This window comes from Hibiscus syriacus, unplaced genomic scaffold (genome assembly GCF_006381635.1).
Source record: "Hibiscus syriacus cultivar Baekdansim isolate YM2019G1 unplaced genomic scaffold, ASM638163v2 tig00112445_pilon, whole genome shotgun sequence".
Lineage (NCBI taxonomy): Eukaryota > Viridiplantae > Streptophyta > Magnoliopsida > Malvales > Malvaceae > Hibiscus > Hibiscus syriacus.
Window position 1 is genome coordinate 26,829 of NW_024063334.1, and position 18,399 is coordinate 45,227.

Genomic DNA, 18,399 nt, shown 5'->3' on the forward strand with positions numbered 1-18,399 from the left:
GATATATTCTGCTTCAGTTGTGGAGAGAGTAACTATCTTCTGTAGTTAAGAAACCCAACTCACTGTAATACCTCCTAGAGTATAGACATACCCTGTAGTGCTTCTTATAATGTCAACATTTCCGGCTAAGTCAGTATCTACATAGCCTATCAGTATTGTATCTTCACCTTTGAAATAAAGTGCTTTGTTTGTGGTATCCCGCAGATATCTGAGGATCCATTTGAATGCTTCCCAGTGTACATTGCCCAGATTATTCATATAACTGCTAACAGCTCCCACTGCTTGAGCAATATCTGGTATAGTGCAAACCATGGCATACATCAGACTTCCAATTGTTGAGGCATACGACACATTTACCATGTGTGCATGTTCTTCTTCTATCTTTGGTGACTGTTCTTTGGATAGTTTAAAATGAACACCTAAAGGTGTACTTACTGGTTTAGCATCTTGTATGTTGAACCTGGAGAGTACTTTGTTGATGTACTCAGCCTGTGATAACATCAAAGTCCTCGACTTTGTGTCTCTCTTAATCCTCATCCCAAGAATATGCTTTGCAGCGCCCATATCATTCATTGCAAACTGCTTCGACAATTTTGGCTTCAAGTTTATAATTTCTTGCATGTATGAGCCTGCAACGAGCATTTCATCAACGTACAACAATAAAATAATGAAGTTGTTGTCGAACTTGTTGATGTAGCAACAATGATCTGCTTAGCATCTGGTAAAACCACTGCTACCTATGAAGCTATCAAACTTCTTGTACCACTGTCTAGGAGCTTGTTTTAAACCATACAAGCTCTTCTTCAACCTACATACCAGGTTTTTCTTGTCCGCCTCTATGAAGCCTCCTGGCTGCCTCATATAGATTTCTTCCTCCAAATCACCATGAAGGAAAGTTGTCTTTACATCTAACAACTCAAGATGTACAGTCTCTGCAACTACAATTTTCAACACCAGTATGATTATAAACAGTTTCACGATTGAAGAGAAAATTTCATTATAGTCAATACCTTCTTTTTGCTGAAAACCTTTGACAACCAATATTGTTTTATAGCGTTTGCTCCTATCGTGCTATTTTTTTATCCTGTAAACCCACTTGTTATGGAGTACTTTCTTGTCTGGTTGTAATTCAGCTAATCCCACGTCTGATTTGACATAAGTGAGTCCATCTGATCTTTCAATGGAAGACTCCTACTTGACTGAATCATTCACCTGTATTGCTTCATCATAGCACTCTGGTTCACCATTGTCAGTCAGCAACAAGTAGTGTAAATAAGGTGAATAACGTTGGGTTGGTTTAGGAATTTTGGAGGAGCGTCTCAGTTCTGGTGTGCCTAGTTCTTTTTGAACTGCTTCAGGACTGATCTGAACATCATTTCCAGAAATCTCCTCAAACTCAGCAAATTTCTTTGTTTCTATGGTTGACATGTATTTGTACATCATATTCTAATTGAAAATTACATCTCTGCTTCTGATGATCTTTCAATTTTCATAGTCCCAAAAATGGTAACCAAACTCATCACCATCATAACCAACAAGGACACATTTGTTGGACTTAGCGTCAAGTTTACTTCTTTATGCAGAATTTATGTGTACATAAGAAATACAACCAAACACTCTTAAGTGTGAAAGGTTTATTTCTTTTCTGCTCCAAACTTCCTCTGGTATTCCATCATCCAAGGGAACTAAGGGTTCACGATTGATCAAGTAAGTTGCAGCGTTAATAGCTTCAGCCCATAGCAATTTGTTCATTCAGAGTTATGTTCATGCGCTCTGCTACGCCATTCTGCTGCGGTGTCATTGGAATTGTTGTCTCCATCTTCATCTAATTATTTACGCAAAATTCTTTGAATCTACTATTTTTATATTCTTCTCCATTATCAGACCTCAACTGCTTGACTTTCAAACCAATCTCATTTTCCACCATGGCCTTCAATTTTCTGAAGGTATCAAATACTTCTGATTTCTTCATCATAAAATAAACCCACACCTTCCTTGTAGAATCATCGATGAAGGTGACATAATATAGTGAGCCTGTAAGAGATAGAACTAGAGATGGTCCCCATATATCAGTATGAACCAACTCTAACTTTTCAGTCTTGGGTGTCTTGTCAATCTTTGCAAAATTGACTTTGTTTTATTTGCCAAAGATGCAATCCTCACATAGTCCAACATTTATTCTTTTAGATCCGGCAACTTCCTTTTTGACAAAAGTGTATTCATCCCTTTCTCACTCATATGGTCAAGCCTTTGGTGCCATAGGTTTAATTTTCCATCAACATCTTCTACTGCAATGATATTCTCCAAATTTGAGGTTACATAGAGAGTATCAGTCTTCTTACCATGAGCAATGATGAGTGCTCCTTTGGTAATCTTCCATTCACAACTTGAAAATGTTGTACAATATCATTCTCCATCAAGCTGTCCTATAGAAATCAAATTTCTTTTGAGGCCAGGAATATGTCTCACTCCTTTCAGCTTCCAGGTGGTCTGGTTTGGCAACTTTAATCGGATTTCTCTTTTTCCAACGATCTTTAAGGTTTTATCATCAGCTAGATGAACCTTCCCAAATCACCACTGACATAGTTTTCCATGATTTCTTGGCATGGGGTAGCGTGGAAAGATGCCCCTAAATCCAAGATCCATGATTCAATCGGACTGTTGACGCTTAGAATCATGACATCACCTTTTTTTCTCTGTCATATTGCATATTCTTGTGTGTCGGTATCTTTCTTCAGTGCTCAACAATCTTTTTTAAAGTGACCCTTCTTGCCGTAATTATAATAGTTAAAATCTTTTTTCCCGTTCTAGATTTCGATCTGCCATGATTTAGATTTCTTTTTGGTGTTCTCCCTCTAGACTCTGTGTGCAAGGCTGAGGAGCTTGATGCTTCACTCGATTCTCTCTGTCAAACTCAATACCAAATCCCGAATATCGTCGAATTTCAATTTATTGTTTCCCGATGAGCTGCTAACTGTTGTAACTGTAGCATTCCAACTGTATGGTAAAGATGATAAGAGAATTAAAGCTCGAACTTCATCATCGAATTAAATTTCTACGAAACTCAATTGGATTGTGATTGTGTTGAGTTCATTTATGTGTTGAGCCACTGATGCCCATTCCGCCATCTGCAAATTGAATAATCGCCTCATCAAGTGAACATTGTTTGAGGCCGATGACTTCTCATACATACTAGAGAGAGTCGTCATAATACTCGCCGTGGTCTTTTTCTTTGCTATGTTGAAAGCAACATTGTAGGATAATGTCAGTCGGATAACTCCGAGGGCTTGTCTGTCGAGAAGAACTCAGTCTTCATCTTTCATGCCCTATGGTTGCTTTCCTAAGAGAGATTGATATAGCTTTTTCTGGTACAAAAAATCTTCAGTCTGCATCTTCTAAAAGCCAAAGTCCGCACCATCGAACTTCTCAATTTTCACCTTCATTTTTTGTCTGCAACCATCGCTCCCACTCGAATCTGGCTTCTTTTGGATCGTTTCTAACAATTTCTGCGAACCACCGTATATTAGAACACCTCCATCGATAAACTCGTATCACCGACCAAATTTTAATATTCACATGAATAGTAGCATTGCAGAAAAACTGACAAAATTCACCACCAAAAGCTCTTGATACCAATTGTTAGGAAATTAGACAAGTAATTTCCCTATAACCAGATTAGTGAGAATACGAAATAAAAGTAAAATAATAATACCCGAAATTGATAACGAAGTTCGGCCAATTATGCCTACGTCTCTAGACTGTTGCAGATCTTTTACTAAAGGGAAAAAATTTATAGGTATTTACAAAACACTCACAAGAAAACTCTCTAAACTCTTTAGTATTGGGAGAAATAAATGATTTTGGGATGATTTTGAAGCTAAATGGGTTAGGGTATTTGTTGTTGAAGCTAAATGGGTTAGGGTATTTATTGTTGAAGCTTAAGGACTAATCTTATAAATACCCTAAAGTACATTAACTAAATTTGGCAATTTTCCCTTACCACAATTTCAACAAAATCTGCTCCTTTTGACTTCACCATTCGGTGCCCCTTTTTTGATCCATTCGGTGCATCAATGCACCGAATAGCTTGACTTTCAACAACACTAATAGCTGAAATGGATGGACAATAATAACCTTGTTCTGGTGTACAACAAGTCCCCTTAGCAGCCCAAAAAGGTGAATTTCAATATGGTTCCCCGTTACATTAGCTGTGAAATTCCTAGTTATTGCTCTCTCAACACCACCTGTCTCTTTCGATATATCAAAATCCCTTAATTATCAGATTCCCTGATAAAATGTTGATGAGATACTAGAGCGATAAGATTTCTAAATGTAGAATTTAGTGAACACAATTATCATCATAGAAAGAAACATCACAAATAGAGGGAATACATTTTACAATATACAACTTAGAATGGCATGAATTTTTGCTTCAAACGAAACATTACTGAATATAAACATCAAAAACACGCCTTACTAGACTCTTCCAAGACTGTAAGCTTCTGTATTTGAAACTTGCTTTGGCAAAGAACAAGGTTACATTATAGACCCCATTCTCGAGGCTTAGACCATAGTATCTGAGTGATCCAGGGGATAGCCTTGAACTCTGATACAGCTCCGGAGTGTCGGTACCTCTCACTTGCGATGAGGCATTCTGCATATATTCTTGATTTTGTCTATCTGAAAACAAACCTACATTGCCAACTGACCACTTCTGTGTACTGGTTAACATAAATTTTGCTGTGTTGAGAGTGTCATCATCAGCCTCGAATGATATCCCATCAGATGTCATCTGTGGTCCGCCACATTTGATTGAGAAGTTTGCATCTTCCAATGCCAACATTAAAATGTGTTAGCTAAGTATTAAGCACTAGTCAAGATTAAATATTATAATTAAGACCTCAACAAAGATAATGGCTCAAAATTTTGAACTAGTACATCGTGGAGGATTTCTATTGCATGGGAAGTTTCTTTGAAGGCATTCTAATCCTGGAAATATCCTGAGGAATTTCAAAACACTCCTGGCATAGAAACTGAAAGAATTCATTGCATAGAAGAGATAATAGCAAGCACTTGTCTTTATAGAGGTATAACTTATAAGAATTCTTTAAAGAAAGTTTAGGGGAAGGGAAAGTCAGGTGTTGAAGGAACAGTAACTCACCTTATATTTGAGCTACTAGGTGTGAAGTTGTTAGCTACAAAGTTCCTACATGAATTCCATGAAACTAGCTCTTATTGGTATTTATTTGCAATTGATTACATTTTACAATGTGATATGAACAATAAGAAAGTATGCTCAATTTAAGCCCCAAAAATGGCATAAGCTTCAAAACAGTGTTTGAATTAGAAAGAAAATATAAGGAAGTAGCCTGGTCTAAAATACATACAGTTTTAAGCATGAGTTTACCCAAGAAGGCAAGTTTCCTGATAGTAAATTGTATGATAAATCTCTGCATAAAAAAGTATATCAGACAGCAAGTATATGCATACCATAATCAGAAGGATTTAACTGTTTTTCTATTTGATGGTTCACTGAATGGAGATACCGACTATGATTAATATCAGATGTTGGACATTTGAAAGTAACATTACATGAAATAAGTTACTGTTACTGTTACTGTGGTAGAATAACTTACATGGTCTGAAGAGTTTCACTCTTTTGGCTGAGAATAGAACCTGATAGACTATTATTTCCAAGAAACCTGGCCATTTCAGTAGCATGAATGAAGGGAATAATGTCAAGCGAAAACCATAAGGCTGGACCCTGAGATTTTCAAATATTAAAGGCGATGGTTTTCATTTTTCTGTTGCTTACAAGTCTCTGAGAGAATTCATAGTGAACAAAGCCCTTGGAATTTGGCCTGTTAAGTTGTTGAAACTCAAATCCCTGGAACCGTAAGAAATTAGAAACATGAAGTAAAGTGAATATCATAAATTACTCAAGCGATTAACTTTTAATAAAACTTGCAGCTTTTGTAAAGATTGTAATTCTGCCATATAAGATGGCAAAATGCCAGTGAGCAACACATTTTTTAGAACCCTATAGGATTATTTTTAAAAAAAAAGGAAAAATAAGTATGTTAATCAGATAAATTCAAATAGAGTATACTTCACTTACAAGAAACCATATGAATTTAAGAAGTAAAGAATATTCTTCACTTACAAGTCAGTCAAGTTCTTCAGATTTCTTAGGAACTCAAGAGAAGAACTCCCAATTTATATGCCTCCAATTCGCCTACATGTTATATGAGCATAAAAAACAAGTGCTTGTTATATACACATAAATTCATGAAAACATACATATATCATGCATGAATATGCAGACAAAGCAGAAAGTCCAATGGTGGAGGAGAGTATACCATCAAGAAAGCAAGATATATCTACATACAGAGAACTCAAGGAGGTTAAATTCACAAAATTGGATGGTATTGAACCTTCAAAAGAGTAACCTTCTAATCTCCTGTACAAACATTTGGCTGACTAATCAAATTGATGAAAAATCTTGGCAAAGCTATCCATCCTTTTTTATGCCTGAATCAGAGAGAACTTATATGAAGATTATAATCAAGATGTTTTGATGAATTACAACGATGTAAGCTTTGTCCAGTTATTGCCAACAAAGTCTGGTATTTTGCCTGTGAATGCATTGTCAGATGCCCACCTGAAATTCAACAAAGCTTGCAGTTATTAATAAAATTTGTAGGACCAGGAGAGAGACAATAAGAATAAAGAATGATTTTTCTTATATAATTCGTAGTATTTTAAGGTTAGATAATGTTGAAGGAATCTCACCACCCAATCTACAACTGTTAATGTATCTGTCAAATTCATAAACCTATCTCAGTTATAATTTCATAATGTAACCTTTAAAGACAACCATGTACGTCCCTTACAAAGATTTAAAGAAATAACTTACAATTGCTCAAGGTTGGCTGAATTACAAAGTTCTGGAGGCAATGTTCCATAAAAATCATTATTATCAAAAGACCTGCATGACATTGGTCCACATATAATAATTTCGAGAGAAAAACTTAAAAAGAAAAAAATCTTCATAAATTATATCGTTAATTTCTATTGAGAGAATAACTGATGTTATCTAGTTTTGATTCAAATGGTATTAAAGCAACAACACTATAGCAGAATATGTACTAAAGTAACTAAAACTTCATGCTTATTAAGGGGTAGAAATATCGTAAGATATTATCAACAAATTTATCCTTTCACATAGGCATTAGGTAGAATTTAAGAGTAATTGTTTGCTTAAAAACAAAACTATTTTATCATATGACAAAAATGATGTGCATGGCAGAAATCGAACCCGCATGGACAAGCCCAAACTATTTGTAGTAATGCCCGATAACCATTCCGTCAAGTCCACTATGTTGTTACTATAATTTTCATTTTTGGTATATTATCAAATTTAATCAAGAACCGTTTACACATTGTTTAAAGCAATGTTATTAAAACCGGACCGGACCGGCCGGTTCGACCGGTTGAACCGTGAACCGGTGGGCTGTCCGGTCCAGTTAACTCCCAAAACCGGATGAGCACAGAATCGGTAAAGAACTGGAAGAACCGGCTGAAAACCGGTAAAACCGAGGTGAATCGGCTAAAAACCAGCAAAACCGGTTTGAACCGCCAGTTCACTTTTTTTCTTTAAAAAAAAATAAACCAAACGACGTCGTTTGTTCAACGAACCGAGTCAAATTCGAGTATTGCTGAGCTCGACTCGAACTCGAAAACTTTAAAAGTAAGCTCAACTCAACTCAAAAACTCACGAGCTAAAAATTATAAAGTTCAACTCGAACTCGAAATATAATACTAAAACTTGAAATCGAAAATGCTCGAACGCAAAAAAAATTTAGAAGTTCGATTGAAGCCTAAAATTTGAGCTCAATTGAAGCGAAAGAATAGTTCGCTTTGTGCTCACCAAAAAACTCTATGATTTTAAATGTCAAATTACCTCTACTATTTATAGAAGTAAGTTGGGATGCTCTTCTATGTTTCTTAGCTATGTGGGATTGTTTTGTTCTCATATTTTTACTCTTTAAACTTTTGAAATGCTCTTCTATGTTTCTTAGCCATGTGGGATTTTTTTTAAAACAATTAAACCAAATTACATCATTTGTTATAATTTTTTAAGCCCCAATTTTATTTTTTTATTATAGTTATATAATTATATTTATTATTTAATATGTTTTACCTTAAATATTATGTTGTAGTTGATTTGAATCATTTTGTTTCACTTGATTTTATGGTTTTTAATTTATATATGTTATGACTTGTGATATTTTTATACCTTTTAATATATATATGTTATGACTTGTGATATTTTTATACCTTTTAATATTGTAAACTTAAAAAGAGTGTTACATATATATTAATATTGCTTTGAATATTATGTAAAATTTAAAAAAAATATTTTATATAAAATCCGGTTCAACCGCGGTTGAACCCGGTTGAACCAGTGAACCAGTACCTTCACCGGTTCAATGTCCGGTCCAGTTTTAAAAACATTGATTTAAAGTTAACGTAATTCTTGAAAAATAACTTGTCAATATTTTTGCACAAAAATCAAACAAGAAACAAAATTTAGGATTTTACCATGCACACAAATCGTACCACAAGTCTAGTTCTATAATTCTATCTCCCCAAAATAATCTCTCTCTTGTTCTTATTTCTTGGTTTGCTCATGTTTTCATTTTAGTGAGGTTTATCAATCTGAATGAGAAACTGCTCGATGAAACTCCTAAATGAGTAGCTATGCATTGTGTGTTAGACTAGTCTATTGTTTGTGGTTAGACTGTTGAGTCATTGATACGATAATTTTCTTCAAATTGGATTTGATCTCGTCGATTGCACGTGTTTGATTTCAGTTTCTGGTAAGGCATCTAGATTTACTCCACATTACTTTATGATTTTTAAGTTTATTAAATTGTGGTATAGTTTCTGATACGGTGATTCTCTTCAAACTGTTCGATTGCATGTTGCTATCTTCGATTGTCTTTATTTTTCTGTTAAATTCTGTCGTTCAGCGATGCCCGACCATTGTGCCGGAGTATAAACAATTTTCATCAATCTTAAATTTTAGGTTTTCTTTTAATTAGATCCTTAATTCGATTAACTAGGATAAATATTGTAGCTTTAATTTTAGAGTTAGTTTGTTTAGGTCTGTAAAATTTCATAAATTAATTCATGACTCAGACAAATTCTTAATTTTAAATTTAATTATGTTTAGTCCCTTAATTAGTTCTGATATTTATCTTATATAACATGAATGAGTAGCTTTCAGTTTGACAGTCTATCTATTTGTACCATCTCTATCATCAGTCTTCCTTTAGACACTAGAGAGAGCTAATGAAATTATTGAAAGTGTGCTCGAGTTTTATATTTTTCGAGATGGATCATGAGGGCCAAAAGCTTGTATGAGTTGCATCTTTTTCAACTATGAAAGATGCACTCGATGCATAGAATCACCTTCAGGTATTAAGAATTTATAAGTTTATAACCTATCACCACTAGTTTTAATAAATTTTGGAAAAAATAAGTTCTTCTGACGCTTCGCTCCCCACTGGAGCAAAGTGGTGTGTTTTTGTTGATAATCTGAGTAGAAGAATGTCGAGGACTGCCTTATGGGAGCGGTTTAAACACTATGGAAAGATTAATAAAGTGTTTATTCATGTTATTAATATAAGGCCAAAGTACATAGATGTGTTGGGAATCATGGTCTTTCCCGCTTTATGAAGTTAAGATAGACACTTAGAGATTACGGATAGAAAGAGAGCACAAGAGTATAATTCTCCAATTTGGAGATTATTTCACTATACAAAATAATAGTAGGATTACAAGAATGTGTTCACAAAATTTTACTCACACTTGGTGGCTCACTCAAGCTTGAGGATAAAGACTTCCCAAGCTATCTCTATTATATCTCAACAAGGCTCTCTAACTCTCTTAGTATTTTTGGATTTCTTGGATGGTTAGAAATGAAGTCTCTCACCCCTATTTATACTACTCCACCTCCACAATGAACAGTGGAGATTACTTACATCCAAGGGTAAAGATTAATTATCTATAATGCTCCGCACACTCTGAGAATCTCTAGACTCTTCAACTCGCTTTCATATTCTTCCATACTCTTCCATAAGATTCCACACATCTCTAGAATATTCTAGAGGATTCCACACTCTTCCACAAGCTTATAGAGAGTTAAACACTTCTCTAAAGTTCTTCGAAATGTTCTAGAAAAGTATACACTTCTTCAGAAAGCTCTAAATTTTTTTAAAACCTCTCCAATTAAGGAGGGATCCAACAATATGCGACGTTCGCTTTTGTCCATTTTGAAACCAAGATAGATAATCTCAAGGCCATTGAGAAACTCAATAACACTATGATTGATGGGAAAAGGATAACTGTTGTGGTGGTGAAGTATCAGAAAAGAGATGAGCAAAAGAAAAAGAGGGGGAGGAGTTCAGGAGTCGTTAGGGAAATAGAGAAAATGACATATTTTAACAAGTTTTGTGATGATAGATCTTATAAAGAGTCATTGATGGGAATTAAGAATGATCAAACGGGTGATGGAAGAAGAAAGAATAATAGTGATAGGGAGGTAAAGAGTCCTCTGAATATGTTCATACCGATGAAAGAAATGGAGTAGATTAAGTTGTCATATACAATTATTCTTAAATCCACTGTTGAATTGGAGTTTATTCAAAATGTATTACAGAGTGATGACTTCAAGGTAAAAGTGGCATCTTGGGGCTATGCAAAGAAGATTACATTGTCACCTTTTCATCTAAGGAGGAGAAGAAGAAAGCGATAGAGAACAGAGCGAATGATTTAGAATTCTGGTTTGAAAAGTTGGTCTCTGTGTACCAAGAGGGATTAATATCTATGGCTTTTTGCTCAGTCACATTAATAGATGTGCATATGAATTGCTGGTGTGGAGACTTCTTTTTGAAACTGACGTTGAGATGGGGATCATTGGTAAAGATACAATATGAGACTCTCCTAAAAGTCAAATTCTGTTTAGCAAAGTTAGTGTTAAGGAAGGCGAGTCTGTTTGATATTCCTGAATACATTATAATAAAAAAGAATAGAAGGTCGTATAAAATCATGATTAAGGTCGATTTGATGGAGGATAACTTCACAGATGTTCTTTGGAATAAATCAGAAGTAGATTCATTATAGGGACGGAAAAATGATTCGTCGGGGAGCTTTTCGAATGATTAACAAAATCTGTAAGAATGTGTGTTTCAGGATAACAGAGAAGACCATCAGTCAGACCAGATCTTGCATGGAAGGGTAGAAGCATGGCTGCAGGAGAGTCAGAATGGCAGTCTTCTTGGAAATAAAGAGGTTTTTAATACTCCAGTTGTTTTGGGTTAGGATACATTAATGATTGTCTCAGGTAATGAACCTAATGGCATGTTAGACCCGTTGAATATAAGGAGAGTGGACGAAGTCAACGTGGAATGTCAAGAAGGTTTAAATAATAGTTCTTGTGGAATGTAATTAGAAAATGGGTCGAGAAGGTTGAACTATAGCCTTGTAACTTTTGAAAACTCCTTAATTGGGTATTATGAGAGACCTAATCTAAGGGATAGGAACCCAATTGAATGGAGAGATGATCTTAAGCGATAAAGGGAGAATTTTGAGAGAGGGAATATCATTAAATAGATCTAAATCTAAGTATCTATCTCTAGGTCAAAAGAGATCGTTAAATTGTCAAGTAGGAGGCATGCTTCGGTGGGAAGAGAATATAGAAGATTCTTCAATATGGTTTACAGTATAACAAGAAATGGGAATTTCTCGCCCCTCTGTATCTTCGAAAAGGTTAGTTGACGTGGAAGAGGTAGAAACTACGTGCAAAATCAGTAATATGATGGGCATAACCTTTTGGGATAAGAAGAAAGTATTTGTAGATAAAGTGGCCAAGTTGAACAAGGAGAGGACTAAGAGGAATGTGAGTTAATCTCTCGCTTCACTTGATGGTAAATTTGTTTTCATCTAATTTTGGAGATGTCAATAATTTCAGGAAATGAAAGGGGGTTGGGTACAAAGGAGAAGGGTGGAGCAGTGAGGAGGTTGATTATGGAGAATAAGTTGTCTTTTGTGTTCATCCAGGAATAAAAAATGGAGTTAGTAAGTCTTATGTTATTGAAAAAGATAGGGGAAATATTTATGAGGAGTTGTTGTGTGGCATTCGATTGGAACAACGGGGGTATGGTAAGTTTGTGGGATGAGAATGTTTTTGTTCTAAAGAAACAAAAAAGTCACATAAGGTTTATTACAATTTGAGTAGATTTTAAGGAATCTGGTGTACAATGTTGTTTTATAAATGTTTATGGGCCATCTGTAGACTCGAAAAAAAGAAGATTTTTTCATGGAACTGATGTCTTTCATTGGTCAGTTGGATTTTCTTTCTGTATAAAGGGTGATTTAAATGTTTATCTGAATCGAGAGGAGAAAATTGGTGTGTCACAGAATTTGCATTCGATGAAGGTGTTTAACGACTTTGTGATGCATGTGAATCATATTGATTTACCTTTGTCGGGTGAGCATTTTACGTGGAGTAATAATCGAAAAGCATCAACGAAAATCAGATTTGACCGATTTATGCTAGATTGATGATTTGTATATGTTTTTCCAAAATTATTGCAACATCTACTATCGAAATTATTGTCTGATCATAATGTTATTATGCTTGAAAATAGGGGACACAATTGGGGTCCAGAGCCATTTGGATTTTTAAACTATTTGTTAGAAGAAATGGCTTTTAATAATGATAGAAATGGAGATAGAGAAGACACAAAAGGGGAGGAGAAGAATTGTTACGAGTACTCTAAAAAATCTAAACAAGTCAATAAAGGGGTGGTCAAATAATAATTATTTAAAACTGTCGGGTTTGATTTTGGATTTGGAAAAGAAGATTCATGAGATGAAGGTGTCATTACAACAAGGGTATTTGGAATTTTCAAGGGAAGAACTGGCGAAAGCAAGAAGGGAGTTGTACAAAAAGGATGAGAAAATTTGGTTTCAAAAATCTCGAGTTAAGTGGATTAAAGAGGGCGATAGAAACTAGAGATTTTCTATCAAAGTGCATCGAATAGGGGTAGAATTAACATAATTAAGTATCTAAGAATAGAAGATATGTTTGTTTCGGATCCGAAACAGATAAAGAACATTGTCCGGGATTTTTTCAAAGCTTCCTATAATCAGAAAAACACCCTAGATGTGGTTTCTATGGATCTAAATTTTGCTAGGCTATCAGAATAACAGAGTTCACTCATTGAGAGCATATTCTCAGAGGTGGAGATATAAGAGGCTATTACTTCGACGGATAGTAATAAAACGTCGAATCTTAATGATTTAAGTATAGACTTCTTCAAGAAATTTTGATACAAATTAAAGCCCGAGATAATGAGATTCTTCAATGACTTTTATATGCAGAAGGATTGGGAGAATGAAACAAATCATTCCTTCATTGTGCTTATTCTTAAGAAGTATAGCCGATAATGCTTTGATGATTATAGGCCAATCAGCCTTATAGGTTCTCTTTATAAAATTTAATCAAAGGTTCTCGATAGGAGATTGAGATGGTGTATTGATGATTTAATAGGGTCATCACAATTCATTTTCATATCGAGAATGCAAATTATGGATTGTTCTTTCCTTGCAAATGAATGTATAGATCACTAAAGGAAAAAAGGCTTAAAGGGGTAGCTTTTAAGGTGGATTTTAGGAGGGCGTATGACTCTTTCGATTGGGGGATTCTGTTGAAAATTATGGAGAAGATGGGATTTAGAACGAGTTGGCGTTCCTGGATATTCAAGTGCATTTCGTCGGCCTCCATTTCTATTTTAGTCAACAAATCTCCGACAGAGGAGTTTAGGATTGCTAGAGGGCTTCAACAAGGGTGTTCTTTGTCACCTTTGTTATTTAATCTGGTCGGGCAATTATTAAACTTGATGTTGTCCAAGGCGGTAAATTTGGGGTTTTTCTATGGGTTTAACATCGGAATGGCAGGGAATTCTTTTATGCTATCACATCTACAGTTCACGAATGATTTGTGAATTTTCTGCAATTCTTCTATAGGTCAGTTGAAGAATGTTAATATAGTTCTTTGTATTTTTGAGTTAATGTCGGGTCTGCAGTTGAATTGAAGAATAGCAGAATTGTTGGAATTAATATAGAAGAAATAACTATTAAGGAACGGACGGACGAACTTGGATGTTCTATGGGGGAATTTTTGATCTAGTACCTTGAACTTCCCCTTGGTGCGAAAAAGAACTCAGATGCGCTTTGGGAGCCGGTTGTCCAAAGATTCTACAAAACATTAGCCGGGTCAAAAGTGGCATCGCTGTCTCTAGCTGGGATAGTGGTTTTAGTCAAATTAGTGCTAAGTTCTTTGCCCATATATTTCCTGTCCATTTTCAGAATACCAACCCATGTTTTAAAGAAGCTAAATTCTATTATGGCCAAGTTTTTGCAGGGAGGTTTAGAAGATAAGAACAAGATCCATTGGGTTAATTTGTCAATTGTGTATCTTAGATTTAAATCTTATGAATTGAGCACTCTTTGGAAAATGGTCTTGGAAATTTCTGAGAGAAATAGACACTTGGTGGAAAAGATTGGTGTGCAACAAGTATATTGTAGATCTGAGAGCTATTCGGATTGAATTTACATAACCTAATAGGGAATCCTAGATTTGGAAAGGAATACTGAATAATTGTGAGAATGAGGATGAGTTTGGGTAATGTTTTCAAAGTCATTTAAAATTTTAGGTTGGAAATGGTGAATCTTTAAGGTTCTGACTTGATAACTGGCTGGATTGTTACCCTCTTAAGGTGCAATTCTCGAGAATGTTTGTTTTATGAGTCAATAAGGAGGGAAAGATTGTTGAGTTTAGATGTCAGAATCAATAGGGTTGGTGTTGGAACATTCCTTTGAGAATGAACCTTGCTGATTGGGAGGTGGAGCAATGGGTAAACCTAAATTCTTTACTTCAGAATCTTCCTTGTGGTGAGGAAAGTAATGATGGATGCATATGGTCGGGGAATGGGAAGGGCGTTTATTTAGTAAAGTCTTGTGTGAGTTTAATGTATGAACGATAACCTATAAATTCTGTTTGGAAGAAGCAAGTTTGGATCAGGGTGGAACCCCCGAGAGTGGAAACTTTTGTATAACAAGTAATTCATTAGAAGTTGGTTGTTAAGGTGGAGCTTGCTAAATGAGGTATGGAAGGCTTAAAATATGTTTTGTGCCCTCTTTTTCAGCTCGAACCCGAAATTGTTTTGTATCTTATAGTATCATGTAAGTTTGTTTGTGATATTTGGTGTTCTTTTTTGTATTATTGGAAAATTACAGCGGTGTTTCCTTGTAATCCTACTGATCTAGTAGTGGCTTGGATGGAGTTAGTTTGTTATTCTCACATTTGGACGTTAATACCAAGCGTGATTATGTGGTCGGTGTGGAAGTGCAAGAATGAAATAGTCTTCAAGAAGGGTTATTTTGGTTCAGTTCAACTGTTATTCCTCATTAGATTTAGATTGGTTTCATGGTTTGTTACAAAATTTCCTAGTTCTAATATGTAGTTTGATGGCATAATGTGTGACCCATCTTTGGCAAATATTCATTGGAAAGCCAAGAAAGTGATATTCAATTCACCTGCTTGGTTCCCTCCTCCTTCAGGTTTTTTGAAGATTAATGTTGATGGAGCAGTGGAAAAGGAGTGGCTTAGAGGTGGTATTGGTGGTCTTATTCATGATTCAAATGGTAAGTTGTTGGGTTTTTTCTTACAAAAAGTGGAGCCTAGCCCTCCTAGTTTGACTAAATTATTTGCAGTTAAAACATGATTAAGTTTTTTTCTTTGAGAATAAGTAGGTATCTAAAAGAAGATTGATTTTGGAATTGGATTGTTTGAAGGACTTGGAGTGGATCAAAAATCCTGGTTCTTGCCAGCTTTGTTTGAGTCATTGGTCAAGGAAATTTGTGCAGTGGCAGTGAATAAAAATGTAATTGTAAGGCATATTCAGAGATGTTGTAATTGGAAGGCTGACAAGCTTGCAAAGTCGGGAATTGGGTAATTGTTTGTAGGTCAGCCTATTATTTTGTTGTGTATAGAATATCTGAGTTGTTTTGTAATGTGGGGCAATTTGTGCAGTGGCGGTGAATAAAAATGTATTGTAAGGCCTATTCAGAGATGTTGCAATTGGAAGGCTGACGAGCTTGCAAAGTAGAGAATTCGGTAATTGTTTGTAGACTTTTTTATTGTGTATAGGATATATGAGTTGTTTTGTAAGGTGAGACAAGTCTTGCTAAGTTAGGTATATGGTTTTTGATAAGATGTAAGCAGATTGCTTGTCATTTTTTTAGGTAATTTGGTTGTGTATGGATGTAATAAACTTTTTATGTACTTGATATTTGATTAATAAACTTTTGAGGTACTATTTTCCTCCTTCCAATGTCCGCTAAACTATCTTCGTAGTTTGATGGATATGAATGGGGTTTTTAACGAGGCTTCCCATTTTTTTCAAAAAAAATGTTATTCTTTTCAAATAATTAATTTCATTTTATTCTAGTGGGTATTAGGATATGGATTTCGATCATGGTTCAGATGTTAAATTATATACAGTGATGGGTAGATGTAATCCATTTGTTGATAGAGGTGAGTCATTACATTTATTTATATAGTTTCTTTATCTTAACTTAAACATTTACATCCATAGCTAAACATTATTATTTTTGGCTTGCAACAACTACACGTGTAAGCAGAGAAAAAATGACTTTCATTCGCAATGGAGAGGTATGTACAACCTTCTCTTTAACATTTTAATTTTCATTTGGTTCTTAAAAATGTATACATTAAGTTAAACATTCGCAAAACTTTTTTTTAGGGAAATCGTGTTTTCTTTTTTGAAAAAAAATCCACACAAGGGAGGTGTATATGTCAAGGGAGACCAATATTTGGAATCTCATTTTCTTGTGTATGAAACTAAAGACAAAGGTTATATGATGTTCAATTCTTTGATTACCCAGAAGAATGAAGACATTCTAGGATGTCACAGTCACCCAATTCATCACCAAAACAAGTGGCTAGTGGTTGTAGAAAACTTTGATCCTGTGTGGTCATACTTTCACCGAAAGAGTGAATGTTGGAAGCCTACTCTTATTAGGAATCTCCCGTTGGTTGCAAAGAGAGATGAATGATTCAATTTTATAAAGAACAATTTTGAAGTTATATTTCGTTCTACGGCCAAGATCGGGTGTACGTTTATGAACAAAATTGGTTACCCAAATATTTACACAAACCCCCCGAAAAAGTGCTTGTGGATATCCAAGGGTGAACAAGTAAAAGTTTTACCTAACTTAGACGAGAGAATAAAGTAAAACAACATTGATGAGTTGAGAAGCATTATGATAAGCATCATTTGCTTACCGTTTGGTGCAACAGATTATGATACAACTTCTAGAGATTACAAATTACCTTCTGAAGTTGAATCATTCCTTCGCTTTCTTAGAAGTGAGAACTTGTAAGTTAGTTAACTTTTACAACCTATATATATATATACACGCACACATATTTTAATTTGATTTGTTTATTATTTAAACGGGCATACGTGGGCTCTAAGTTTCTTCTTGGTGCACACCCGTTTGTATGGAGAATATTTGATAAGTCGAGATTCATAATTAATTTGGATGAATTAATGAAAAGGAACAAAATTAATCCTGTGATGTTCAAGTCTCATGTGGCTCTTAATCAATTCCATTCATTGCTTAATTGGCAATATATAAAAGCTGGTGATCCGTGACTTGATCCGATATATCTTTATAATAAAAACCCACTGGGCCAAGTTAATACTACACCAGGTGATATTGTAAGCTATTGTTCTAATGTATATCTACATTCGAACGAAAAATTACCAGATAACCAGATGATAAGTTTTAGATGTTATATTATATTATATTATTTTCTGTTATTTAATTCTGATTAAATAATTTATTTCACATGGTCGTAATATGATTGATATTGAGACGAAGCTGACCATTGTTTTTCCAGATCTATATATGAGATTGTTCGAAGCTCTTTTGATTTATGCTCAATACATGTAAGAAATATTATATTATATATATAATCACAAATTTAATGTTATAAATGATTATTTTTATTTTAATGTTTTGAAACATCCATAAAAATATTTTTTCGAAGACCTATTAACCGGTGATCTGATATGAAAGCTGAAGCAGTGTTTCTTGTTGGTTGCTGCAACTTATAAGTTTAAGACAACCTCCAAAATCACCAAGCTTCAGCTCTTCCTGTTAGAGCATAGGTTGATGAAGTCTGTTTGACATCAGTTTGTTCTTTTGTTAAGTTTGTTAAATGTTTGTATATAGGCT

General features: G+C 34.7%; 1 protein-coding gene across 1 annotated transcript; it reads right to left on the reverse strand.

The window, feature by feature from the left end:
- Nucleotides 1-5,157: 5,157 nt before the first annotated feature.
- On the reverse strand, nt 5,158-6,177 carry LOC120179744 (probable LRR receptor-like serine/threonine-protein kinase At1g56130). Its single transcript, XM_039185260.1, has 6 exons — nt 6,164-6,177; nt 5,969-6,040; nt 5,816-5,887; nt 5,637-5,702; nt 5,388-5,450; nt 5,158-5,206 (listed from the first exon to the last, which is right to left on the reverse strand). The coding sequence occupies exons 2-6, from the start codon at nt 5,995-5,997 to the stop codon at nt 5,158-5,160; spliced, it is 279 nt and encodes a 92-aa protein (XP_039041191.1). The 5' UTR covers nt 5,998-6,040; nt 6,164-6,177.
- Between the last annotated feature and the right edge of the window lie 12,222 nt (nt 6,178-18,399).

Bases quoted from the DNA above. Each gene is read 5' to 3' on its own strand.
- LOC120179744 (XM_039185260.1), bottom strand. From the start codon at position 5,997: ATGGCAGAATTACAATCTTTACAAAAGCT. The intron at 5,703-5,815 runs GTAAGCAACAGA...TGAAATGGCCAG, and splicing joins ATGAATTCTCTCAGAGACTT to GTTTCTTGGAAATAATAGTC. The intron at 5,207-5,387 runs GTATGTATTTTA...GAATTCATGTAG, and splicing joins GTAAACTCATGCTTAAAACT to GAACTTTGTAGCTAACAACT.